This window comes from Coffea arabica, chromosome 1e (assembly GCF_036785885.1).
Source record: "Coffea arabica cultivar ET-39 chromosome 1e, Coffea Arabica ET-39 HiFi, whole genome shotgun sequence".
Taxonomy (NCBI): Eukaryota; Viridiplantae; Streptophyta; class Magnoliopsida; order Gentianales; family Rubiaceae; genus Coffea; species Coffea arabica.
Window position 1 is genome coordinate 12,058,830 of NC_092311.1, and position 27,444 is coordinate 12,086,273.

The window sequence follows — 27,444 nt, forward strand, 5'->3', positions numbered from 1 at the left end:
TCAGATACTCAAACAATATGGGGAAGCTTCTGGACAGATAGTTAATGTGGAGAAATCTTCAGTCTTTTTTGGTAAGAATACAGAAGAGGGTAGGAAACAAGAGATACTGGGTATGTTAGGAGAGATGAAACTAGTAAAACAAAGCAGATATTTGGGTCTCTCGATGGTCATAGAAAGATCTAAGAGACAGGTGTTTAGTTATATCAAGGAAAAAGTTGTGAGCAGATTGGGAAGATGGAAGGAAAAGGTTCTAAGTCAGGCAGGGAAAGAAATCATGTTGAAGTCAGTTATTTTGGCACTTCCTACCTATGCAATGAGCTGCTGCAAATTGCCCAAAACTTTATGTAAGGATATATGTAGACAAATGGCAAAGTTCTGGTAGGGGGATAGTGAGGAGGCAAAGAGAATTCACTGGATTGGCTGGGATGAGTTGTCTGAAGTAAATGGGATAGGGGGTTTGGGGTTCAGGGATCTTCAGTGCTTTAATAAGGCTATGTTAGCTAAGCAGCTTTGGAGAGTGTTGACAAATCCAAGTCTTCTAGTTAGCAGGGTTATCAAGGGTAGATATTTTAAAGGAACCTCTATCTGGAAGACAAAGGAAAGAGGTGGAGATTCCTGGATATGGAAAAGTATCCTTAGTTCTGGGGACCTATTAGAAGAAGGAGTAAGGAAGAGAGTTGGTGATGGAAGCACTATTAATATCTGGAAGGACAAATGGATTATGAATACTGGTAATGGAATGGTACAATCCAGGAAACCAGAAGGATGCCAGACTTCAAAGGTGCAGGAATTGATCAGCAATGGCAAATAGAGAAAGGATTTGATGCAGACATTGTTTGGCGAGCAAGATTGTGCTAGGATAGGGAGTATCCCACTGAGTACATGTGGAAGCAATGATAGACTGGTTTGGCCAAGGTCTATCTCTGGACAATACACAGTTAAAACTGGCTATGTAATGGCTAAGGAGATGAATAACAGGAAGGAGCAGACTAAGTATAGGGAAGGGAATCACAGCAGAAATGAAGGAAACTCTGGAGCCTGGAAATTCTTATGAAGTCTAAACACCAAACATAAACTTAAACATTTTTATTGACTTCGGTCCCTAACTTTTGATGTTTACAAAACAATGGATAATACTAATATCTTTTCAAGAAATATTTTCAGTTGTGAAGCAAATCAGATTCAAAGATCAAGTGCAATTGAAAGGGACAAAGGCTGCTGAAAGCTATCGGACGCTTGGATCGGACGTCCGATAATCATTGCGTAACTTCGGACGCATGAACAACCCACCACCGGACATCCGAAGGAAATAAGACATTCCCCCTGGATCACTGACCTCGATCGGACGCAAGCATCGGACATCCAATAGGATCCTTCAAAGTCGACGAAACCATCAGACGCTGAATGTGTCTTCACCGGACGTCCGATAGAAACAAGACGATTTCTTAAATCTCTTTGTTTGCTGTTAGAAACCTAAAGAGCTTGCACCGGACGTCCGATAGAATTGAAAAAAATTTCTCAAATTCAGTGCCTGCTGTCGGACGCAAAAAACAGGAGTACCGGACGTCCGATACTCCAACGGCTAGTTGACTGTTCAGCTACTTTCTATCCGTTGGAAGCATTAATGAAGCACTTTGTTGGTCTCCTATAAATAGAGTATGGTCAGAATCTTCAAATAACTTTTGCATATTGAAGATACAAAAGATCTAAAGTAGTTTTAGTGATAAAACACTCTCCAAAGAAGATTTGTAGTCTTAGTGGTGTGAGATTCATTGTAAGTTTTTCATTTGTGAGTAAATACTTCATGAGTGTAGCTCTGCGAGGGTTGTCTTGAGGGATAGTAAAACTTCCTAACTTGACCGAGTGGAGTTCGGAGCAAGGAGGAAGTGAACCTTTCTTTGTACACAAGAGTGATTGTAATTCATCAATTTGAAAAAGTTTGTTTGAATTAATCTACAAACTCAAGAGGAGATGGGTAGTTAATTGGTTTGCAATTCTTTCCTTTTTTATTTACTATTACATTTGTGATCTTTACATTGCTTATATCTTCCATTTGGTTGTCTTCGATCCTTACAATTGATATTAGAGATTGGTCTCCTAGAGATTAAGTTCAATCGACTTTGGAGTAATAATGACAACCAATAATGCCATATTTTTTGAAGGACATTCAGTCATTAGACCACCTATGTTTAATGAGTTAAATTATGTGAGTTGGAAAGAAAGAATGATTATCTTTTTGCAATCAACTGATATTGAATTGTGATTTATTATTAGTGAAGGTCCATATAATGCCTCTCTTATAAATGAAATACTCATAGATCTAGATCAAAAACACGAAATGAACTGACTATTGTGGATAGAGCTCATCTCACCTTAAATACAAAAATCATGAATGTGTTATATTGTGCTTTAGACTCAAATAAATCTATAAGAGTCAAGGGTTGTAAGTCCGTTAAAGAAATCTGGGACAAACTTAGAGAAATCCATGAAGGAAGTGAGAATGTGAGAAAATAAAAGAAATCTATTCTGGTTATTAAGTATGAATCGTTCAAGATGGAACCTCATGAAAACATTGATGAGATGTATTGTAGATTCAACGACCTTATTAAGGATTTAGAGGTGCTGGAAAAGGAATACTTTCTAGGTGAGAAAAATAGAAAAAATTCTAAATGCTTTATCCAAGGATTGGGAGAGTAAAGTTACTGCTATTGAAGAAGCTAGAGATCTAAATTTCTTGCCCATTGAATCTCTTATTAATTCTCTAATCTCTTATGAGTTGAAGTTTAAGTCCAAAGTACAAGGGAAGAGGATGCGAAAGTAAGAAGGAGCATTGCTCTAAAGGCATCTCAAGATGAAGATGATTCTGCCTCTCTAGATGAAGAAGATGCAGAAGCTGATGATAGTGATCTATCTCTCATTACAAAAAGTTTCAAGAGAATTCTCAACAAATGAAGGTTCAGAAAAGGAGGAAACAACAACTCATTCCCAAATCAGTTCAGCAATACAAGAAACAAAGGAAAGCAAGAGTTCAATAAAAAGCAAACCGATAAATGCTTTGAATGCAGCCAACCTGGACACTACGTGAGTGAGTGTCCAATGAAGAAGAGGAACGGTGAAAGAAAATCAAGATTCAACAACTTTTAATTCACATGGAATGAGTGCAACTCCGACGGTGAAATTGAAGAGGAAGAAAAATCTGCTCAATTGACTTTTATGGCCATTGGAGATGATGAGGTAACATCTTCTAACTCTCAATTTGAAAGTGATGATGAAACTGATGATGATCTTGAATCTTTTATTATAAAATTGCATGATAGTTTGAAAGAATGTTATGCTAGAAACAATGAATTAAAACATAAAATTGGCTTTCTTGGTGAGGACAATGCACGTCTTTTTTAAGAAAATAAAAAACTGAAAACTGAAAGTGATTTCTTAAAAAAAAGTGAGACTGTTTTACACTTTGAGTTTGATAAAAAAACAAGACTTTGTGAAATATTCAAAAAGAAACAAGGTGATTTGAAAATAAGAATGGATAATTTAACTGAATTACTCCAACATAAAAAATAAGATATTTTCAAGGTAATAAATCAAAAACTCATTTTGGCATTCATGAGAAGAAATTGAATTCTGATGCAAATGAATTTGCTATTTATAAGAGAAGACAAGTAAGATTTATTAAACCTATTCATGTAAATAACTCTTTGGTTATATGTAATTTTTATTATCAAAAAAATCATATGAAAAGTGATTGTTATGTGAGAAAGAACATGAGAAGAGGCATGAAATGTATGTGGATAGTTAGACATGATACTAACGCTAACAAGTAGGAGATATTGGTAAGATTGATGAGATTCTTGTTCATAATATTTTTTTGTAATTCTCTTTTGATGTTTCTAATGCCTTGAACTGAGTTTTTTTCATGATATTTTTAAATATTACTGAATTTGTATGATATCAAAAAGAGAGAGAAAAGAACAATTCTGATATAATGATGATTTGCTTTGTTAAACTCTCTGTAATATGTTAGTACTTCTTTTGGTATCAAATCTCTGTGATATATTGGTATGTTGGTGATTGCTGAATTCTGGTATCATTTCTCTGTTTTTGTTTGAAATATTGGATTCTCTGTTATTGTTGCTGGATTACGGTATGAGATTTTTACTCTTATCTTATGATGACAAAAAGGGGGAGAAATGGATGTTATGTGTAAGGGGGAGTTATTCTGAGATTATAAGTTTGAATGCAATGAGTGAGGAGGAGCTTATGCTCATATACTCAATCTTTTTCCTTCTTCCATCCATTGTTTTGTCATCATCAAAAAGGGGGAGAATATTGACCTTGGTCCTTAATTTTTGATGTTTACAAAACAATGAATAATACTAATATCTCTTCAAGAAATATTTTCAGTTGTGAAGCGAATCAGATTCAAAAATCAAGTGCAATTGAAAGGGACAAAGGCTGCTGAAAGCTGTCGGACGCTTGGATCGGACGTCCGATAATCATTGCGTAACTTCGGACGCATGAAGAACCCACCACCGGACGTCTGAAGGAAATAATACATTTTCCCTGGATCACTGATCTCGATCGAACGCAAGTATCGGACGTCCGATAGGATCCTTCAAAGTCGACGAAACCATCGAACATTGAATGTGTCTCCACCGGACGTCCGATAGAAACAAGAAGATTTCTTAAATCTCTTTGTTCTATGTGTAAGGGAGAGTTATTCTGAGATTATAAGTTTGGATGCAATGAGTGAGGAGGAGCTTATGCTCATATGCTCAATCTTTTCCTTCTTCCATCCATTGTTTTGTTATCATCAAAAAGGGGGAGAATATTGACCTTGGTCCCTAACTTTTGATGTTTACAAAATAATGGATAATACTAATATCTCTTTAAGAAATATTTTCAGTTGTGAAGCAAATCAGATTCAAAGATCAAGTGCAATTGAAAGGGATAAAGGCTGTTGAAAGCTGTCGGACGCTTGGATCGGACGTCCGATAATCATTACGTAACTTCAGACGCATGAAGAACCCACCACCGAACATCCGAAGGAAATAAGACATTCCCCCTGGATCACTGACCTCGATCAGACGTAAGCATCGGACGTCCGATAGAATCCTTTAAAGTCGACGAAAACATCGGACGCTGAATGTGTCTCCACCGGATGTCCGATAGAAACAAGACGATTTCTTAAATCTCTTTGTTTGCTGTCGGACGCACAAAAAGCTTGCACCGGACGTCCGATAGAATTAAAGAAAATTTCTCAAACTCAGTGCCTGCTGTCGGACGCAAAAAACAGGAGTACCGGACGTCCGATACTCCAACGGCTAGTTGACTGTTCAGCTACTTTCTATCCGTTGGAAGCATTAATGAAGCACTTTGTTGGTCTCCTATAAATAGAGTATGGTCAGAATTTTCAAATAACTTTTGTACATTGAAAATACAAAAGATCTAGAGTAATTTTAGTTAGAAAACACTCTCCAAAGAAGATTTGTAATCTTAGTGGTGTGAGATTTATTGTAAGTTTTTCATTTGTGAGTGAATATTTCATGAGTGGAGCTCTACGAGAGTTGTCCTGAGAGATAGTAAAACTTCCTAACTTGATCGAGTGGAGTTCGGGGCATGGAGGAGGTGAACCTTCCTTTGTACACAAGAGTGATTGTAATTCATAAATTTGAAGAAGCTTGTTTGAATTAATCTACAAGCTCAAGAGGAGTTGGGTAGTTAATTGATTTGCAATTCTTTTCTTTTTATTTACTGTTACATTTGTGATCTTTACATTGCTTATATCTTCCACTTGGTTGTCTTCGATGCTTACAATTTTATATGAAAATGTTTACGGGGAATACTGCCAGTAAATGAGGTGTTGAAGAGGAGAATTGGAAAAGAAGATGGCAGATGTGTTTGCTATGGAGAGAATACAGAAACTCTGGAACATATGTTGTTTTTTTGCAGACATGCAGAATTCATCTGGAAAGTTGCACCTGTCAGATGAAATGGATTGTTGGACTTCAGACACAACTTTTGGCTTTGGTGGAATAGTCTTATGGAAGCCAAATAGAGAGTTGAGGGGAGAGATCACATAGTTCTTACTATAAATATTCTTTGGCAGGTGTGGAAGTCTAGAAGTAGTATCCAGTTTAACAGAGAAGGAAGGTGTCCTGGAGAGACTGTGAATAAGGCATTGCTGGAATGGTTAGAGTATAAGAACGTAGGGAGTGAGGATGATTCTAACAAGAAAGTAGGGGGGGACAAAGCTATGAAAGGTGGTAGGTGGTCATTACCACCAAAAGGCTATATAATCATGAATACTGTGCCAGTCTGAACATACAAAAACAGAGAGTGGGGAAAGGGATTGTGGCCAGAAAGGATGATGGAGGTTTGATTGGGGCATGGGCAGATAGTGATGACAAACTGGGGGAACCGGTTGTGGAGGAAGCTCTGGCTATCAGGCAGGCTTTGAACATTGCTAAGCAAAAGGGTTGGAGAAAGGTCTTGATACAGTCTGACTACAAAGGTATAATTGACAAAATTAATGCGAGAAAGGCAGAGGATCCAAATATTGGAGTCATTCTTTTTGATATCTTGAAGCTCAGACAAGTTTTCACAGAATGTTCCTTCTCCTTTATCAAAAGAGAAGGTAACTTTGTAGCTCACCACTTAGCAAAATTTGCCATTAACCTGATGAACGACTTTGAGTGGCAGGATTCTTTTCCTGAATGGCTGACTAGTTTAGCTAGAAATGATGTAGGAGCAAGTGCTCCAGCTTTGTAATCTTTGTTTCATGATTAATGAATCTCTTATCGTTTGGAAAAAAAAAAAGTTCTGATCTTTTCACAAATATTACATAACTTTTGTATTTGTCCTTGTTTGGCTGAAATTTTTTTGTTTTAATTATTTTTAGGTTTTAGTACTTTTTGAGAGTTTAATATGTTCATGGGGTTGTTAATTAAACCAATTTATTGACCATTTATATATGTAAAGTAATACTCCCTCCGTCCCATTTTGATAGTTCTGTTTTCCTTTTTCGTCTGTTCCAAATTGTAGTCCACTTTCCAATTGAAAAATATAGTTGTTTTTTAATTTCTCTAAAATATCCTTATTCAATGTAGATTGTTATTAGTATAAACTACTTTATTTAATATAGATTGTTAACCTACCCCATTTAATACATTAAGATTTAATGTGAAAAAATGTAAAATGAGAATTGATTCTTTCTTGACCATCAATTCAAGTTCTTATAAATCATCAATTCAAGTTTCCATGAATAATTAATATAAAGTTGTACTCTATTTAATGTAAGGTTATTTTAAGAAAATAGCAACCTAAATTTGTTTTTCCAATAAATTTAATTACTTTTTCTAAAACTGTATGAAAGAAAAACTAAAACTATCAAAATGGGACAGAGGGAGTAGCTTATTAGTATTGGAAAGTAGGAGTAATTATGGTGAGGTCAATTTACAGTTTGGGAGTGCCATTTTTTTTTATAAAAAAGTAAAGTGTTATAAAAAAGAGTTAAAGTGTCATTAGCATTCTCCTAATATATATTGTGTCTGTATAAAAAACAATATAACAGCACACTAGTAGTCTAGCACATATTATGTGAGTTGGGCTGAGAATAAGCTCCACCCTAGTTCAACCAAAGTTCAGCTACATTTATCGTGGATCAAGTTGAATGGGCCCAAATGATAATTCTATCTAATAGCTCTACTTTCTTTAGCGAGCTAACCAAGCCAAATCATTTAAAAAGAAAAAAGTAATGCAAAACCTTTTCCTGTATATATAGGGATCGTTTGGATCATGATTATACTCCTATTGCATGACTGATTCCTTTGTTGGCTCAACAACTATATTTAGCTATTAGAAAGTTTAGCCGTCTATAAATACTAGTAGTGTAATAAGTTGTGTTTTTGATTAGTTGAGTTAAGTAAAATTTTGAAAAGTTGAGTTGAATCTTAAAGAGTTGAATTGACTTTTAAAGAGTTGAGTTGAATCAACCTGTGAGATAGAGGGAAAGCCTCTAAGTTGAAAGTTGTAAGTTGTCGTACGTGAAAGATTATAACTTGATATTGTTATTATTGAGTTTTAAATTGATGAATAGTTGAGTATTTGTTTGTACATTTATTCTCGTCCTCTTGGTGTTAAAATTACTTTCACTGTGTGTATTTTTGTGCCAACAAAAAGTGGTGGCTAAGTTAAATTTAATAACGTCAACCGTTTCAATGGATTTTGGTAAGTAATTTATATCTTAGTAAATTTTTAGGATGGATTTAAGGAAGTCAAGCAATATTTTCAAGAAGCATGCTTTAATACAAGATGTAATTCAAGTTGTACTTTAAATTAAAATTATATTTTTTATGCATGCGGTTTGCATGTAAAGCCTGCTTATAGAAAAATTTATAAATAAACCAGTTTTGAAAAGATTAATTAAAAAATGATCTCATGACCAAATATCACAACATTGCCTATGCTGTCTTTCCTTTTTTTTTTCTTCTTTCTATGAAGAGAACATAGGCAATTTCTAGATATTTTAAACTTTCATTTTAGCCTTATTTTAATTTTTATTGTTGATGTAAATTCCATAAATAGGATAACATAAGGGTACTATTGGAAGGAAAGTTTTATCTCTCTTGCTTTTCCTCAAAAGAAGCTAAAATGTTACAAAAAAAATGTCAATTTAAGGGAGGTAAGTGAGATTTTAGAAACCTTAAGAGAGCTAAATGATATTATGACAAATCTCAAGGGATGTCTCTGAAATTATCCCTTGTATCTAACCACACAAAAAAAAAATCTTTTCTACTCATTTGAATTCATCAACTACTTGAGATCGTTAACAAAAGGCATACGTTTCTAATTCTATGCGCATATAAAAATTTCATAATTTCATACAGATCAATTATTAACCCATTTATCTAGTATTACAATTTCTTTTTTTTTTTTTTTTCTGAAAGATTATCTCCTGTTACAATTAACCGTCATTGCAATAATTTTCATAGTCCGCACTAATAATTTTCATAATCCGCACTAGCTTTAACCTTTATCATAAGTATATATATCATGCCATTAATACCCAATAATAATGTGTAGTACTAATACAGCACTCCTGCAATATGACAAATAATCCTGCAAAATACTCCTACACCTGCAACACTTGTTTCATCACATCCCCTGACGCCGCAAAGATTCACCCAAATCCATCCCCACACACACCACGCCCCCCCCCCCCCCCCCCACCAAAACCAGTCTCCCTCCCTTCCCACAACAGCAAAACAGAAAACCAAAATAAATAAAAAAAAAAATCACCCAAAAAATAGCAAGAAAACCAAAGGATCTTACTTACCACAAATTTTTAAGCCTTGTTCACCAAAAAAAAAAAAAAAAAGGAAAGGAAAAAAAGTACTCTGACCGAAGCATCTAAACCTAAGCTGCAGCTTTTTCTCCACTCATTCCCTCACTGCCCAAGTCCACAGGACCGAACAGCAACTATGACTTCCTCTCCAACTTCTACTGCTGTTTTGAACCCTTTAGTCCTAGATTTAATCATCAGATAAATGTTCCATCTGAATCTCTACCGTCAACAGATATAAAGAAAGAATTAACAAAGAATCAAATCATATTTTTAGTAAATTTTAAGGTTATTTTTGGACAGTACCATGGATAGATCAAGATCTTCGAAAAGGTACTACTATGACCACCCAGCAGATTACGATTCTGAGTTCAACCCTAGTCGAAATAAGCCTCGTTACAACAATTCCCATTCTGGGTCTTACCATCATCCCCACCACCGCCACCGTGGAGCGGCGGGAGGCGGCGGAGGTGGTGGAGGAGGAAGGAAAATGCAAGACCCGTCATTGACTGTTACCACCAGTTACAGAATTTTGTGCCATGATGTGAAGGCTGGAGGAGTGATTGGGAAATCTGGAAGCATTATTAAGGCTATAAGACAGCATACTGGGGCTTGGATTAATGTGCATGAATTGATTCCCGGGGATGAGGAGAGGATTATTGAGATCTCTGATACTCGAAGAAGGGACCCGGAGGGGAGGATTCCGGCTTTTTCTCCGGCCCAGGAGGCGTTGTTGTTGATACATGATAGGATTTTGGAGAGTGATATTGCTGCTGGTGGCGGTGGCGGTGGGGATGTTGTGGTGACTAGGCTGGTGGTGTCAAGAATGCATGTGGGGTCTTTGTTGGGGAAAGGAGGGAAGATTATTGAGCAAATGAGGATGGATACTAAAACCCATATTAGGATTTTGCCCAGAGATCACACTCTGCCTCGGTGTGTTGCAATGTCCGAAGAGATTGTTCAGGTTCTTTTTTGCTCTTTTGGATTTTAGTGAAGTTTTGTTGTTGATTGAAAGGGCTTTAATTGATTTTCTTTTGCTGTTCTCATCTGCATTGCTGTGGGATTAGTTGTTGAATTGTACATTGAAGTAGAATTAATCATGAGCTACAGTTACGTGTTATTTATCTCACTGGCGAATTGTAATTTCACATAAAGATGTTTGTTTTGGCTTGTACCTAGTAACTTATCACTAGAAGCGATTGGCTGAAAAGGCAGAGTGAGGTGGACAGGAGGTGTATGGAAACAAATGTTGAGTTATGTTTGATTATCCTCTGATTTCTAGAGGTCCAAGATTTTCCTTTCACTTGTAAATGGCATCCGAATGTGCCACATGCTGATGTTTCTTTTGGTTGTTTAATGGATGACTTGCTACAAGGAGGTGATTAGAATGAGTGACAGAATGATGTAAGAGACACATGTAGTTCTGGAAGATCGTGCATTGTCCTTTGGAGTCATCGAGAGACGTCTGAGAGCTGGAGATCAAAGTAGAAGGATGACTTTATATGGGTTGCATGTATGAGAAGCTTTTCTGGAGACAGCTTTTGTTTTTTACTCATTTTATGTGTTTTAAGTGGTTAATGGGGCTTAATTTTGGTTATTTTACTTGCTTGATGGCATATTTAAATCCTTTTTCTTGTCAGAAGAGAAACATGTTCTGTTTACTATCTATTTTTCGATGCAAATGAAGTATAATTATTTGATTCAAGTTCACCAAATTTAGCGGCAACATTGTCAATACTTGGTACACTACTGCAGAGAAAAGCGAAATTGATATTTTTCCTAGCTATCAACATTTTGGCACATATTATCTACCGAAATCTGATGGTTATCATTTTTAAAGAAGATTAAATTGTGTATCCACCTGGTTTCTGTTGCTAGAAAAACTTCTTCCAGATTTTTTTTTTATTCTTAGTCTGCCTCTGGTACCATATGTTACTTTCTAGATTCCTCATTCTCCAGAAGGTTTTGTTTCATTGAATCAACTTAGATTGGGAGAGAACCAGAATGCATTTCTGCCCTTTTATAGCTTAAGCATTGATCGTTTAGGGCTTTCAGTGATGTCCTGTCTGCTATCAGAGCTTAAGATTTATAGAACTAAAATGTGTCTCTAATTGTGGTGTTGGTTGTTGAACTTCAATCAGCTTGACCAGAGTGTACTTAATAGGCTGGGTTGAGATTACTTAGTTCATTACAGTTTCTTTGGCTAGTCCTTAGACCACAAACAAGCAAACTCGACTCTAAATAGGTATCTTAAGTCCTTAGACCACAAACAAGCAAACTCGACTCTAAATAGGTATCTTAAGCTTGTTGCAGCGCTCATTTTTTTTAAATTGCTCTTATGATTGTCGTCCTATTGAATTCCGTGCTTGATCCAAGTCAACTTCTTATACTGAGCAACTATTGATGCTTCATGGTGGGCTTTTCAGTTTAGCATGGTTTTGCAAGGTTCCAATCTTTGCCTCAAATTCAATGATAACAATCATCATCTTAACATTAAGTTGGGTAACCCAGTGTCATTAATATCGTGCCTGCACTTGTTGCTATGGTCTTTGTGTTCGGTTAATGACATTGGATTCTGAAGGTGAGATAACAAGGGTCTGGCTGGATTTCAGTTATTCTTCTCACAAAACATATTTGTTAATACAAGGTTACCTTGACAAATCTTCCCCCAACGGGTTACTGGAGCACTCTTTGAAGAGCATATTAAGACAACATGGCACAAGAAACCTAGAGAACTATAAGGGACACAAGAAAGCTGCATACATCATCAAACAATGATACAAGAAACCTAGAGAAATCAATCAATGAAATAGTTTTTGCCTTACCATATTGAAGAGACTTTAGTGTTTAGAACTATTTAGGGATAGTATTCATGGGGATTTAAGAAATTTGGGAAACCAATTTTGCCTTATGTTCGAATTATTCTACTTGAATATGAAACCAAACAGATAGACAAAGTAAGAAATCTTTCTTTTTCTTATGGTTATATGTTTTACAAATATAATGCCTCATCGAACTTTTGAAGTTTAATTAGAGGATATTTGCTTCCTTGTGGGCCAATGAACTTGGTAAGCTTATTTGAGGTTATTCTGAAATTCTACAACAAAAATAATTAATGTTCCAACAGAATTTCAGTCTCATGCATTGGATTCATTGTATCTAGAGACTGCTTATGCTCTCCTCTACAAATTGTCAGTTTTCTTTCTAACTGGAGGCTGACATGCTACAAGTCTAAAGTTCTTAGACATGTAGTTTTCCTCAAGCTTACCCACATTGGTATTAATTTAAGTGTATTTTCATTTTATGTTTTCATTTTTTTAATTAAGTACTGTTTAAATGTTTCTCTTGGCAGGAATCTAAACAGTTGTCTTCCTTATAGGTTGTGGGTGATGTGAATGCTGTGAAAAATGCTTTAAGTGTTATTTCCTCACGATTGCGGGAGAGTCAGCATCGTGATCGCAGTCAATTTCATGGTCGGATGCATTCACCCGAGCGATTGTTCCCTGATGAAGATTTCATTCCTCACATGAATAATTCAGGGCGCCGAACATCTGCAGATGGGAGTAGTTTTGGATCTAGGTTTCCTACTGGTGGACGGGCCAATAATTATTCCTCACGCCAATCTGGGCATGCCAGTGAATCTGAAGTGACTCCTATCAGTGATAATGCACAACTTTTTCCTGGTGAAGACCTTGTTTTTCGGATTCTATGCCCGGTAGAGAAGGTTAACTGCATTATTGGGGAATCTGATGGGATTATGGATTTGCTTCAAAATGAAGTTGGTGTGGACGTCAAGGTTACTGATCCTGTTGCAGGCTCAGATGAGCAAATTATAATTGTTACATCAGATGAGGTAATTCCAGTTTTGTAGTGTTTCTCAGATAGTTATTGCAACTTGAATCTAGAAGTATATTGGTTTGTGGTTGATAATTGTGGAAGGGAAACATTGATATGGCTCTTGCACTTTCCCAACAGAGGACTGTCATTTGATGGCTGGTGATATGGCACAAACATTTGTGCCCCCTCCTTTTGTTACAATGTTTTCACCATTTAATGGGGTGTAAATAGAGTTAAAAAAATAGAGTTGTTCGAAACAGGGCAGTATATGCTACATTTGTCTGTGAATTTCTATTCAATGATATGCTTATAAGGACAAACAGAACTTGCCTACATGCATGAGCACACAGTAGATATGTGATATATGGTATAACCACACATACATGTCACATGCAGATATTTGTATGTACCATTTCAAAGACAATATGTTTATCTATCAGTTGGAGACCTGCCTCCCCCCCCCCCCCCCCCCCCCACCAAAAAAAAAAAAAAAAAAAAAAAAAGCTGATTTATTGCAAATGACAGATATGCACCAGTATTTACAAAAGATATGCCCACATCTAATATATTCAATCTATTATACACGTTGGGAACATAGATTTTAGACAATTATTTTGTTTCTGCTGCTCTGGTGGGGGAGCATTTGGGGTGGGATGCAGGGCAATAATCTCTAGCCAAAGAGTATAAATGTTTACCTCATTTATGTCTATAAGATAAGGGTCATGGTGCCTATCTGAAAAAAACATGCTCTTTCACTATACATTGCATTTGATCATTTCAGAATTGTTTATATATTGTAATAATTGGATGAGAAAGTCTCCTTTTAATAAATTTCTAAAACATCCTCGCTTGATATCTTTTTAGGGTCCTGATGATGAGCTGTTTCCTGCTCAAGAAGCATTGCTGCATATTCAAACCCACATTGTTGATCTCGTTCCAGAAAAAGAAAACTTTATAACTACTAGGTTGCTTCTTCAGTCAGAAGAAATTGGTTGCTTCAATGGTAGAGATGGATCATTGTCTGATGTTAGAAAGATAGCTGGTGCTGATGTGCAAATTCTGCCCCGAGAAGAACTTCCTGCTTGTGTGTCAGAGAATGATGAAATTGTACAGGTTTGTTTTCTTGTGCAAGTGTTTCAAATTTGAAAGTGCATTCATGTTTTGATGTACCTTTGTCTATTGCCTCCTTGAGGCACTCTTTGAGTCTACAATAACTTGACAAGTTTGTACATGCTGGCATAGATCCCTGTGTAATAATAGTTACCTCTGCATTGGCCTGTTAAACTACTTGTTCATTTGGACAAATAGATGTGCTTACATATGCAGGATATAAATCTAGATTGATCATGCATTATTCATATCTGGTGCAGGGTGTGAAAACAAGAAACACTGATCATTAGATGACTTACAAACCATTTTACTTCCACAACTTCATTTGTTAAGTTAATATTTTCTAAACATTCTGATGTTGATTCTAATTGTAGTCGAGGACAATGATTTGCTGAATAATTTCTAATTAGTTATGTTGACATTTTCAAGCACGATTTTGACAGATTGTAGGGGAGATCAAAGCTGCTCGTGAAGCTCTTCTTGAGGTGACATCAATGCTGCGGAGTTACTTTTACAGGGACTTCTTTCAAAAGGATATGCCTTTGCCTTCACTATCCACTTCCAGTGTGATGGAGGGTGCTCTTCGGCATGATGGAGCTTCTAAAAACGTGATTCCATCTCCAGAAGATCATGGTGGGAAGGATCCCCCAACTTCCGCATATCAAAATGCACCAAACACTGCAACTGCACAACCAACAAACACTACAACCACGCAGCCAGTAAAGGTTAGAAAATTTTGTTGTTTCAGAAACCACCTATTGCTCCTTTTGAATACTATTGACTCTCTAATGGTGTCTCTGCTTTCTATATTATCACTGCATGGCAAACTTCGAACTTTGTTTCCTACAACAGTTTCTTTACAAAACAAATATTTGCTCCGCTGCTAGGGAAAAGATATCACACCAATCTTCTGCATCTCCACATCCCCATTTCCCCCACTAGAAATCAAATTACAAGTCAATTATGTTCCTTTAGCATGGATTTTCTGATTTCTTTATTGCTTGGCCCCAATTATGCTACTATTCAGACTTTCTGCATTAGTATATAAAGAATGTACTGACTCTTGTTCTGCAGGACTCCGTGACGTCAACCAGCGATTCAGGAAAGCAAAATGAAAATGAACGTCAAGAAGATATCCCTACTGCAGTGAATAGGTAGTTCATCGCTACGTATTTAAAAGTTCAGTTTCAGACCTTCAACATTTAAAATGCCACTTTTGCCTATTGCTAGATTATCTGTTCCACTCGTCACTAGGAGCACTTTGGAAGTTGTTATACCAGCACATGCAGCTTCCAAACTTGTAACAAAATCAAGAAACAAGCTTGCTCAGATCAGTGAGGTAAGGTCTAGCTACAGCTTTCTTATTTCTCTCCTATAATACTTTATAATTTTTGGTAAGTTTGACTTTGCATCTTTGTGTATGTCAATACTGTTGAGAACAGTTATCTGGAGCAAATGTTCAACTTGTTGAAGACAGACCAGAAGCAACTGAGAAGACTATCCAAATATCGGGTACTCCAGAGCAAGCTGAAAGAGCCCAGAGCTTGCTTCAAGGATTCATTTTGAGCAGTAAGTGCTTCTCTCTGTCTTTCCCTCAAACTGCCCCTTTGGTCCTACCCTCTTAAAGCTCCCTTTTCTTTCCACCTAGTGATCTTTGTGCTAAAGTTCAGTTTTTTAGCAGATTAAAAGCAAGCTTTATAGGTTGGTAATGACTGTTCGTTCATTTTTTCAGTCGAAGAAGATGGACCCTGAGATGTGCATGGCTAATATGGCTTCAAATGCGACTATGCTCTAATATTTATAAATGTAGTCTGCAGTCCCCAGATGTAGTCCCTGAAATGAGGGAATTTTGTTTCGTCATCTTGGTACTCAGAGCTGCACTTGCATTTTCGTGCAGGGCAGCTATGTACATGTGTGGCCGTACAAAGTGAAACCGAGTCAGTGCTGTAGTTGAACCTTTAAGAAGCTCTAAAATGTTTGTTTTGTTTTCATGCATTGTATTGGAAATATAGGCATAGGAATGTTTTATTTGGAGAACTTGATAATACACAAATTCTTCAATAGCTGATGAGAACATATGATTGATCGGAAATTAGCCTCTGATTTAATCAGGTCTTGGACGAGTTGCCCTTGCTTTAGTCAACTTGCACTGACCGATGACCTGGATAACAGTTTGGGTCTGTGCCCCTGGAGCCAGGAGATACCATACCTTCAATGCTCATACACAAATATAAATTGGTGAAGCGGATTTGCATTCACATTTTTTTAATACTATTATTGAATTTGAACATGGTACTATGAATGATTCCTATATAGTATTCTCTGATATGATAAAATGTACTACCTCATCTTTTATATTGACAAATGGTAACAGCATTACAAATTTGAACATAGAAAATCTAATAACAAAAGAATTACCACGTAGGGCAGAAAAATTTTACTATTAGGATGTCAATGTAGCACTATCTAAAATTGGGAAAATTACCAACTTCATCTCAGAACTTTTCTACTAGCGTTGATTTACTCTCTGACTTCTATTCTTGGTCAATTTGATTATTTGTTACATAACCTTAATCTATGGGTCCATTTAAGGCCCTTGAAATGGTACCACCATTTAAAAGCAATGTTGTTCCTAACTTATCAATCAAAAAAGAGTATTTTGGAAATGTCATTCACGGAGTTGTAATAAAACAAGTCAATCATGTAAAAAAATAGTGAGATGAAACTTGTAAAAAATAAAAAAAAAATTGAAAAAGACTTTTGCAGAAAAAGCTAGGGTTTTAACCGAGAGGGTACCGGACAAAATTGGAGCGATTCAAGAAAGGTAAGAAATCGAAAAATGATGGGACTCTTAGAACGGAGGAAGTGGACCGCAAAATGCATGGAAAGGGCAATTTTGAGGAAGAGGCATCAAGCAGATCTAGTGAATGTAGGAACATAAATACTGAATTTTTTTTTTGTTATGTTAATAGCTTAATCATGTTTGGAGTGAGTGTGTTTTACCTCCAATTGTATTTATTATACTGTAATGATAGGATTGAGTCAAATTTTGTATGCAGCAAAGGGGTTTTATTTTGTTTTCTTTTTCAAAAAAGGGTTCATGTGGTCCCTAGAGCGAAAATTAATTTTGTGTTGTTGCTTTCATATTCCTAAGAAGGCAAACAATGAGAACGCATGACCATATGTTGCAACTTGCCAAATTGTTATTGTTATTTTTTGGAAACTAAAATAGGTCAAGACTTAAATTTATTTAATTTGCATATTTACTATGGTGGGGGCATATGTTGGTGGGGGCATATGTTGAAGAACTACATCAAAAATATTTGGGGGGGGGGGGGGGGGGGGGTTACTAGAGAACTCTTTGAAGGGTGGTTTTTGCCATGAGAATCGACAGATCAATTCTGAGGTCTGCACTTTCCTTGGGTGTCATGAAGATGCCAAATACATCTATAGAATCCCAACTGTAGATGACAAGTTGAGACTTTGACAAATAAACATTGAGGAAGATGTCACAGCCATGGTCCGTACAAGCAAACAACATGGACATCTCCGAGAGTAGATCGCGAATATGCGATCATTGTTTTTTCGTACAAAAATGGATAGAGAGCACCTATCAGATGAAAATTTGAAGCAGCTCTCTCTCCTTTTTATTTTATTTTCTATATCAATAAAACTTTGTTCAATAGCCATTCAAGGCAAACTTGATATTTTGAAAAACTTTGACAAGTTTTATTTGACTTCATTTCAAAAACATTTCCTCTCAAATCTAGCCGTTTCTCTTCTTTTGGTCCCAAAAATAACTCTCAAACAACTGAAAATCCATCTTTCTATGACACTTCTTTCTTTTCTTGCAAATCTATGCTCCCATATATAGCTATCGACTAAATATACTGCTACAAGAAAATAGATCATAAATGTTTTAAGAACAAGGTTAGTGTAATAAACTATGATATAGAACTTTTGGAACACTATATGATCAAAGAATATTAGAATCTTTCGGTGGCATCACAAATTTTTACAAATATGTACTCTTTCATCCATTAACATGTTCAATATTACAATTGCCACCTATATTAGGAAGTGCATTTAATTTAGCCCATAAGTAAGGTTTATTATATCCCAATAAATGTTTATAGATTTTCACTTATAAGCCTTGAATGTTGAGTGCTACTAGTGTAATTGTCATTCATTATTTCTTAAGAATTAGACATTTTATTTCTATAGATAGTATAACATTTATTTCATATGTGTAATATGTTTTGCAGCAACGTAACAAGAGCAAAAAGAATAAAAATTTGCAATCAGCAAGCAAATATTAAAAATGAAAAACATAAATACAGTATACAAAACTCTAAGAGTAAATTGTCATATAATTTAGAGCCCTTCATGACAGGTAAAACTTAATACACCACTTCTATGCTGACTATTTCATAATTAATAGGCTTGGGTTTGTAATGTTTCGCAGCAAAGAACCCATCTTCCATTACTAACCCATAGCAATATAAACTTTTTTGTAAGTGGTATAAATTCTTGATAGTGACTATGTGTCAGATCGTGGCTATAAACATCAAACTTATCTTTTATTTTCCCTACCAAAAGTGCAAAAGAATGGAGTACTTATCAAAGGATTGAATACGAAATGCCAATGGAAGTCATCGCTTTTGCAAAGAATATGAAATCCTAAATCATCGCTTTTGATTCACAATGAATGACTAATTCATTGTTTAGGAGACCATTGATCACATGAATATTATAGTGTTGCCAAGCTACAACTATAGATGATGTTTGAAAAAGATGAAACGACAAAAGAAGTAAAAGAAACAGGTGCATGTTTACAATGGCAACCATTTTTGTTGGTAATGTGTGTTATTTTTTCAATTTTGTCAAATTACTTCCTTACATAGAGATTAAGTGACGTTGGTTATACTTGGTGCATTAATGAAACAACAGCACTAGAATTAAAAAAAAAAATTGACATTTTTTTGCCAAAATACAGATCTTTTCACTTTTTAATTAACCACATTTATTGCATTAATGACATCATAATAATAAAATAGCAAGGTTTGACCATTTTATTTTAAAGAAATACAAGATATTTTTCATATTTAATATGATGCTACAATATAACATCACTCGAGAAAAATAAGAATGAGCTAAATCTACATCCCTTTATCCTTAATGTGCATATTTGATGCATTGATGACATATACCATTAATAATAAACCTTGTACAAGGTGTTGATTAAGAATGAGAGATGTCAATTTTGTCCCTCACTTATGCACACACATCGCATTGAAAGGAAAAGGGAATGACACTTATCCAAACTCCTCGTAAATGTTAAGAATAAACTATTCAATAGTATTCATATTATATTTGAGACTAGTTGATGTGTGTCTCGCGCTTCGCGCAAGCTTGCCCAAACATTGTTTATGAAAATATTTGTCTTCTTTCTTACTTTGGGTTTTATTGAAGCTTTTCTTTTATAGCAGCATTATCGGTGGAATGGAATATAGAATGTGGGACTTCGAGCCATGATCAAGAGGAACTGAACCAGCTTGACAACACAGCATCACCGCTTACTTGTGTAGCATGTAGGAATCTAGGCGATGATCAACAAAAGCTGGAGCACCACCGCATTACACCGCACCATGAATATATGTATATTTTTTAATCGTAGATATAGACAGATAGAATGGTCATTTTGTGATCAAATGATGAAGAAGCCAATGCTTCTTATGGTCTGACCATTTTTCATTGAAGGGTAGAAACGAAAATCAGAGATACTATGGTCAAAAACAAACTCATCAGTCAGTAAATTACAATCATCGTCCATCACCAGCTTACCATGACCAAATGTTGCTGTGCTATTCCACAAATGCCCACCCAAGGAAGGTGCCAATAGGGGACGAAATCTACTGTTCCTAACTCCATTCTCGCCTTTATACTTCTTAGGAAATAAGTAGAGTTTGTACTACAAAACTAATTTACAGCGCGTATAGTTGCAAAAAATCTTATTGACTGACTCGTGTCTTTGACACCCTTCTCATATTTTTTTTTATAACTTGTGTCTTTGACTCGTGTCTGTGTGTGCGTGCGTGTGCATGCATGTGTGTGTTTGTACATATTTATGCATGTATTATTCAAGTTGGTAAATAGTTGAGATGGCTATTCTATCTTTTTGTCAAGTAGATTATTTATCTTTCTATCATGTAGACTAGGGGTAGGCACGTATCGGATATCCGTCTTAAACGGCAAATGGTTTATTCTACCCTAATATTTTGGATCACTATTTTTTTGACCCTAATCCGCTCCACTTGTGTTTGAGTACCCGAAAAAAAGGGACAGGTACCAATGAAAAAATGATAGCCTACTAAGAAACATAGCATTGAATCCAGAGATGTCCTAGGTTTAAGAAATTCTTTGGGCACCAAATACATGGCCCTTCGCAATCGTAACAAATCAGGATTACATATCCTACTTCAATACTAGTCATGACTTAAGAGAAAAGGAAATTCAGTTTCAGAATTTTTCTAGAGCTCAGAGGGTAAGCCATCAAAACTGTCATTAAACAACCTAATCATAAAAACTGTGGAGTATCTAGCGAAGAAAAGGACAAAGAAAAAGGAAAATTAGTTAAAACAATTCAGCTTGTACTGCTGGATCTTTACACTGGTATTATCTCCCATACTGATGATGAATGATCAACACTTGGGCTTGCAACTATAGTAGCTGTATTATCTCCCATACTTAACATCTGAAAATTTCAAAAAAAAATTAACTTCTACACATCTGAAAACAAGAGCAGATATTACACCTTAAACAAGAAAAATTGATTGTATACGTAGTCCAGAAATGACATATAAATATTTTTTCAATTTTTGAGCTTGCTTAGGTGAACAAAGAGGGAAATAGAGCCATAAAAGATATACATCACAAACCTAGTAAAACCTTCCCTATATATATAGGAAAATTATCTACTTTCATTTTGCAAATTAATATAAGTTAAGAGTGAACTAAACATGCAAATTTCACCAATTTCAACAGACTAAAGCCCATATATCAGGCAAAAGTGTCAACAAAACCAACAATTATGACATAATAAACAAACTAACTTGCCCAAAAAACAAGAAAATAGTTAGCTCTGCCACCATTACCAAAGATCAATTAAAAAAGCTTTCTTTTTTGCACCATTGACACAATCCCAAGAGAGATCATGCAGAATTAGGTACAATTAGCAAGCAAGAACACTTTTTTATTGCTATTTTACCTTAAAATTCTCTCCAACCTTCCACAAACTTTTTGAAGAAAAAAGCTGCAAAACCAACAAAGTACTCTAAAATTTTTTTAAAAGAAGAATTCTTAAAGATTTCAGCCAACCTCAGCCTTACTGCTGCATAATACCATGCTTCTTGACTTTAATTTGTTACTGTAGTCTATCATCGATGCGATTTTCATTCAAATTTGCATGATTTGCAGCCATTGATCCTTTGAGAAGTTTTTTCAAAAAAAAAAAAAAAACTGTAGATGAAAGTTCGGCATTTTGCAGCTTCTGCTTGAGGCTTGAGGAATCGAATGTCTTTATTGAATCTTCTGCAGGTAAAGGTCTCTGTTCAAAACAAATTTCTTGGAAGATTCATCCCCTTTACCTACTTGAGTTTTGAGAATCTTTTCCAGCTTCTTTGAACTCAAGTTGAGGTGAAACAAAAATTAAAGAGGAGGAGACTAGGAGAGGATGTGTGACGCCCCCACTTTTCCCTAAGGCGAACCAAAGGGTATCCGCAGAACGCCTGCCCAACTCTCGCCAGGACTCAAGACCAATCCCGTTAAGCTTAATACAATATTATCTATCGCAACAAGGCAAAGTAAGAAAGATAAGTTGCTTCCATAAGTAACATTAAAATTCACACCACAAGTTCCGAAATACAACAATCATCCCATTCTTACATTTGATCCCAATAGGTATCTCAATTCCCAAAGTACAAAATAGCCAAGCAATCTAGTCAATTACATTTGGAACATAATACAGAAGTACTTCAAAAGGGGTTCCATCAAGTTCCACATCTTCCATCCCTGTTAAGGAAAACAAATCTACGGGGTAAGCAGAACGCTCGTGAGACCAAGAACATATATGCAAGCACATAGTTCAAGTAGCAAGCCCAAATAACAGGTCAAAAGATGCAGTGCGCGTAATTAACAATTCAAATGAAATGTAAAACAGAAACAATTCAAGGATATGGTAGCTCTTAGGAGCTAAGTTCCACTTGCTTGCCAATCTCATGAGTATATCTTCCCGCAATGACTCTCCGTCATCCGGGTCGATATTTCAAATCCGTAGACCTCCATTTACTTCTCATATCCGTCCACTGTACAACCCTCATCAGGCCCGAACGATATTTGTAAGGCGATACTCCACGAGTATGCCAAGCGAGATCTCTCGATAGATCAAGCTTATCATGTAATTCTCAGGGCTCATCGAGGTTCCCGACCAAGCCCATGCCGGCTCGAGTTCCAAGGTCGGCCTATGAGTTTGGGTGTCCCCCATGTACATTTGAGTGTCGAGGAGGTTTACTCCAACGACGTATGCAGCTATAGCATACTATTTCATGTAATTCAAGCATTTGATACATTCAAGCATTTGAACTTTCGAGCATTTACATATTAAAACATTTCAAGCATGAGTGATTCAATTCAAATGAGAACGAGTGCGATAAAGTACACACTCGACTCCATTTTTCCAAAATCTCAAGTCCTCAATAGTAAACAAGCATGTACAAAGTTCACAGGAGTTCAAGTAGTCACACACTTGACACTCACCAAGTAAAACATGAAGGAACGGCACTCGAAATTCAAGCGCCCACCGTGGGATCCTCTTGAAGTTCCTCTTGTGTGCCTGAGCAATTAACAATGGACTATTATTAATAATCCTCAAACAATGAGGAAGGTCGTACACTAATACAATCTAGAAAATATCTCGAAAATCGGGCCTAGGTTTTCTTTTGAAAAAAATCGAGACTCAAGAGAGTTACAAGACTCGAGTAAAAACGGATCATTATCTTTAAAATCATTGGACGGGAACAAGTACGAGCAAATAGATCTTAAAACGAACGACCAAAATTGGAAAAGGGCAGGTGACGTCACAATCCGGCCGGATATCCGGCCGGATTCCTGGCCGGATTGGAGGCAGAGACCAACCTCCAATTTTTTTCAAATTCCAACACCAATCCGGCCGACTATCCGGCCAAGAACTGGCCGGATTCAAGGCCGGATTCTGGTGAAATATACAAATAGTATTTCTTAGCTAAATACTACTAATTCCTAATGCAAAGATCCCTTCTCTAATTTAAGAAACAAAAAATACAAGGAAAAGGAAAAACTGATTTGATATCTGGAATCCCCTCCTTAATTATTATACCTTTTTATCTATTTTATCCATTATCATACATTATTAACATTTTGTATAAGAACATTATCTAGCAATAACAAAATATTTTACCTTCAAATTCGAAGAAAACACTCTCCTTCGCCTGTTCTTCTTCTTCTTTAACTTATAAAAAAGCCCCTCCTCTCCCTCTCCAGGCTCTCCCTTCTCCTTCTCCTCTTCTTCTTCTTCCTATTCATTTTTTCCTTCAGCCCTTCTGTGAGACGGTCATATTTGTTTGGTTTATTGTTTGTAACAAAGTCCACATAGTTCTTTCAGTTCTGAAGCCCTTGGCCACCTATGACTGCTGATTCTTTTTTTGATGGCATAACGAAGCAAGTTTCTGTATGGTGATTAAATATGAACTGAGTAATTCAATACTAAGTTTAACTTGGTTATAGCTAGTTCCATATTATTTTTGTCAACTAGCTTTTGTTAATTTCATAAACTTAACAAATAAATCCCATTCCTCCTCTATTGAAAAAATAAAAAAAAAAATGTTCGTAATTTGATGAGAACATGTTTGCATCGCATGCAAACAGATCTTGCCGGACGAGTCGAGGTCAAATGCGATCAATACTTACCTCTAATACGAAAAAAAGGAGAATGGGACTTTGTCCCCTAAGATCGCTCCATGCCGAAATCACTATTTTGATTAAAGTGAGATTGGGAATGCAAGATTGCATACATCATAGGTTGACAAATGACTAGTATTTATACTAGTGAAACTGGGGATGAAATGATAAGGTCTATTGGTATGGTCTGACTTCATAGAGTAAAGTATAGTAGCCGTGTCAGAAGTAAACCTGAACCATAGGAGGGTTGGTTGTCACATCAATCATGTTAAATGCCAATCATCCCTCAATAATAAACTGAGACTCTTGTATTATTCAACATGCTAAGGAAAAAGTAAAATGAAATCATGCTTTAACATGATATTGTTCAATTGTATTTGGCTAATTAGGTATCTTATATAGGTTGGTGTTCTAAGCATTATCTTATAGACTAGACTGACTAGTATTCTAAGACCTCGTTTAGAGTTGCGGTGACTTATAAAGAAGCATTTCTAATATAAGTTATTTTAATAAAAGTGCTTTCAAATTACCAAAGTTAGGCTACTTAAATTACAGGAAATTAATTACCAATACTTTAAAAATACTTTTAGTGCTTAAATTTTTTTCTTTTTTCTCTTGGTAAACGCACCACAACCCAAACGAGACTTAAGTAATATCATAGACAATATAACTTATAAATATAAATAGTTTTTCTATCCGCATTTTGATCGAGTGAGATTTGAAAAATTCGTGTAGAACTTAATGATTGATTCAGTTAGTGTAACGTGTCTTCAATCAAGGGGTGAGATCCTATGTACGTAGGTGTGAAAATTCCTAAAATTTAGAAATCGAAAGATAAAATCATGATAAATTTAAGAAAATTAATATTAATGATAATGTGTAATGTTCAAAATTACAAATTCTTCGTTAATTTTTCTATTTTCTCATAGAGTACTCCATATGGTTAGTAGTAATGTATTTGAAAGACGATTGGATTAGGTGATAAAACAGATGAAATTATAAAAAAGGAGTTTCCAGATCCAAACTTTCTCCCGCTCGCAAATAAAAATAAAAAGTAGGAGTGGTAAGGTACTTTACTTGTATTTATGTGAATGGTCAGTCAAACAGTCAGAAGATGAAAATGGGGAAATTAGACAGCTTAAAAATTCCATTTTAGTTTTACATTCTGCAATTTGGCCCAGACAAGAAAATCAGCCGATTCACATTTCACAATTTAATCCCAAAGAATAGATTACATCAATAGAACAGAAGAGATATCAACTGGTGGTCTGAACTTCCGAGCTGAGCACACCTAACTCCAATTCTCAAATCATCATCACCGTCCGATCAACCCCCACTTTCTCTTCTATTCTAGGGCTTTCTAATTTCATTTCCATTTCTCAAACCTACGAGTCAGTGATCGGAAAACGCCAGCGAGGAGGATGTCAACGGCCAGAGTCGCCAACGAAAATAATAATAATTCGAATGAGAGCGGAGGCAAAGTGGATACGACATCGTTGCTCCGCAACCAGGTCTTCCGTAGCCTGGAAAGGATTATGCACAGTGTAGATACCAAAAATTCATTTATTTAATTCAATGTTAGCTTTATTTTTTTATTATTCTTATTTTATTTTTATTTTATTTTATTGATTAAATGATAGTTTGTATTCATTTTTTGCTCATTTTTATAAATTAGGTTCATTATTTTCATTTTTACTTCTAAGATATTTTTGCATTAAATTTCTAAAAAAAGGAAAAATTTTCACAAAAAATTCAAAAATTTGTCTTGAGCTTTTAGATTCAATTTCTTTAAGATAAATGAAAATTGTGCAATGCATTTGCAATTAGGAGTTAATTTGTTATTTTTGTTTAACTAAATTATTTTTGGAAAATATATAATAAATAAATAAAATGGGAAGACATGTGTATTAGGGAATATTAGACAAGTGGAATACATGCAAATAGGACAAGTGTCCTAATTCTTAGTTGACAACACATGCAATGGGGGGTTAGGTGGCTAGACACTTGGAGGATTAGGATAATTTGGGAAAAGAAAACAAAAAGAAAATAAAAGGAGCAAGAGGGGCGGCTAGGGTTAGCAAAAGAAAGAAACAACGGGGGAGAAAAAGAAAAAACTAGCTACGGGAACTAAGAAAAAAGAGCAAGAAAGATCCTACGGGGGAACACTAAGGGAAGGGGGGTTGAGAAAAACAGAGAAAAAAAAAAAGAAGGCTTGGGCGGCTAGGGTTGAAGGGGGGTTACGGGAGGAGACAAAAAAAAATGGGGCTACGGGCTGAGGAAGAGATCTGGGGAGCGGAGCAAGAAAAAAGAAGGCAGCTTCAGGGGTTTGAGAGAGAGAAGAACCGGGAGTGGATAGAGAAAATAGTAGCGGCTGAAAAACAAAGAAGAAACAAGGGTTTTGGGGGGGGGGCGAAAGGAAGAAGAAAACTGAACATTTTGGGAGAAAGAGCTTCGGGTGGTGGCTGAGGAGAGACAGGGAGGGAGAAATTTCTAATGTGGTGATGGTTTTTAAAAAAATTCTACAAAGGGGGTGTTTAGGGTGTCATGTTCAGTAAAAGGGATGTTTGCATTTGTCAAATGCGAGTTCATTGAGATCGCATTTGCTAAACGCGAATTGTCCCCCATTTTCCAGCCACCGAGATCCAAAAAAAAAAATGACCTCGCATTTCTTAAATGCGAGGTCATGTATCTCGCATTTCTTCAATGCGAGGTCATGTACAAATGCGAGGTATATACCTCAGTTTCCCACCATTGTTTCGTATGATGCTTCCATATTTTGGCATGATTTTTCTTTTTGCTTCAGTTGTAATGCCATGTACTCAATATAAATTATTTAACTGCAAATTATAAAATGATTTACAATTTGCAATGAAAGCGTCTACAAATTTTAGCAGTTAAGGCTCTAAATTCATTAGAACTAGAAAAAAATCCCATAATATTGCCATCAATAGTTGATAATAATTTGGGGCAATAAATCTTAACCAAACTAGCAAGCTTTTTTGTTGGACTGTATCTTGCATCCGATAAATATGAATTCCTAGAAAATTGCATCAAAAAATTTTAATATTTTTTAAATTACTTTTTAAATTTGTTTATTTGTTAAATTCATTCTTAATAATTTGTCATAAACTCTTTGTTATTAAAAAATATATGTAGCT

At 35.7% G+C, this 27,444-nt stretch overlaps 2 protein-coding genes across 2 annotated transcripts; both read left to right on the forward strand.

Annotated features, from left to right (window-relative positions):
- The first annotated feature begins 5,891 nt into the window (after window positions 1-5,891).
- LOC113692152 (uncharacterized) lies at window positions 5,892-6,774 on the forward strand. Its single transcript, XM_027210522.1, has 3 exons — window positions 5,892-6,041; window positions 6,113-6,241; window positions 6,340-6,774. Exons 1-3 carry the CDS (start codon window positions 5,892-5,894, stop codon window positions 6,772-6,774), a joined length of 714 nt encoding a protein of 237 aa, XP_027066323.1.
- A 2,692-nt stretch (window positions 6,775-9,466) lies between these two features.
- Window positions 9,467-16,385, forward strand: LOC113701269 (RNA-binding KH domain-containing protein RCF3-like). The gene is made up of 8 exons (XM_027221841.2): window positions 9,467-10,310; window positions 12,726-13,199; window positions 14,048-14,296; window positions 14,737-15,018; window positions 15,368-15,447; window positions 15,524-15,632; window positions 15,736-15,862; window positions 16,026-16,385. The coding sequence occupies exons 1-8, from the start codon at window positions 9,654-9,656 to the stop codon at window positions 16,043-16,045; spliced, it is 1,998 nt and encodes a 665-aa protein (XP_027077642.1). The 5' UTR covers window positions 9,467-9,653; the 3' UTR covers window positions 16,046-16,385.
- Window positions 16,386-27,444: the final 11,059 nt, after the last annotated feature.

Coding starts and splice junctions, on each gene's coding strand:
- LOC113701269 (XM_027221841.2), top strand. CDS start 9,654: ATGGATAGATCAAGATCTTCGAAAAGGTACTACTATGACCACCCAGCA. Junction 10,311..12,725: donor TGTCCGAAGAGATTGTTCAG/GTTCTTTTTTGC, acceptor TCTTCCTTATAG/GTTGTGGGTGATGTGAATGC. Junction 15,863..16,025: donor TCAAGGATTCATTTTGAGCA/GTAAGTGCTTCT, acceptor TCATTTTTTCAG/TCGAAGAAGATGGACCCTGA.
- LOC113692152 (XM_027210522.1), top strand. CDS start 5,892: ATGGCAGATGTGTTTGCTATGGAGAGAATACAGAAACTCTGGAACATA. Junction 6,042..6,112: donor CTTTTGGCTTTGGTGGAATA/GTCTTATGGAAG, acceptor ATTCTTTGGCAG/GTGTGGAAGTCTAGAAGTAG. Junction 6,242..6,339: donor AGGATGATTCTAACAAGAAA/GTAGGGGGGGAC, acceptor ATACAAAAACAG/AGAGTGGGGAAAGGGATTGT.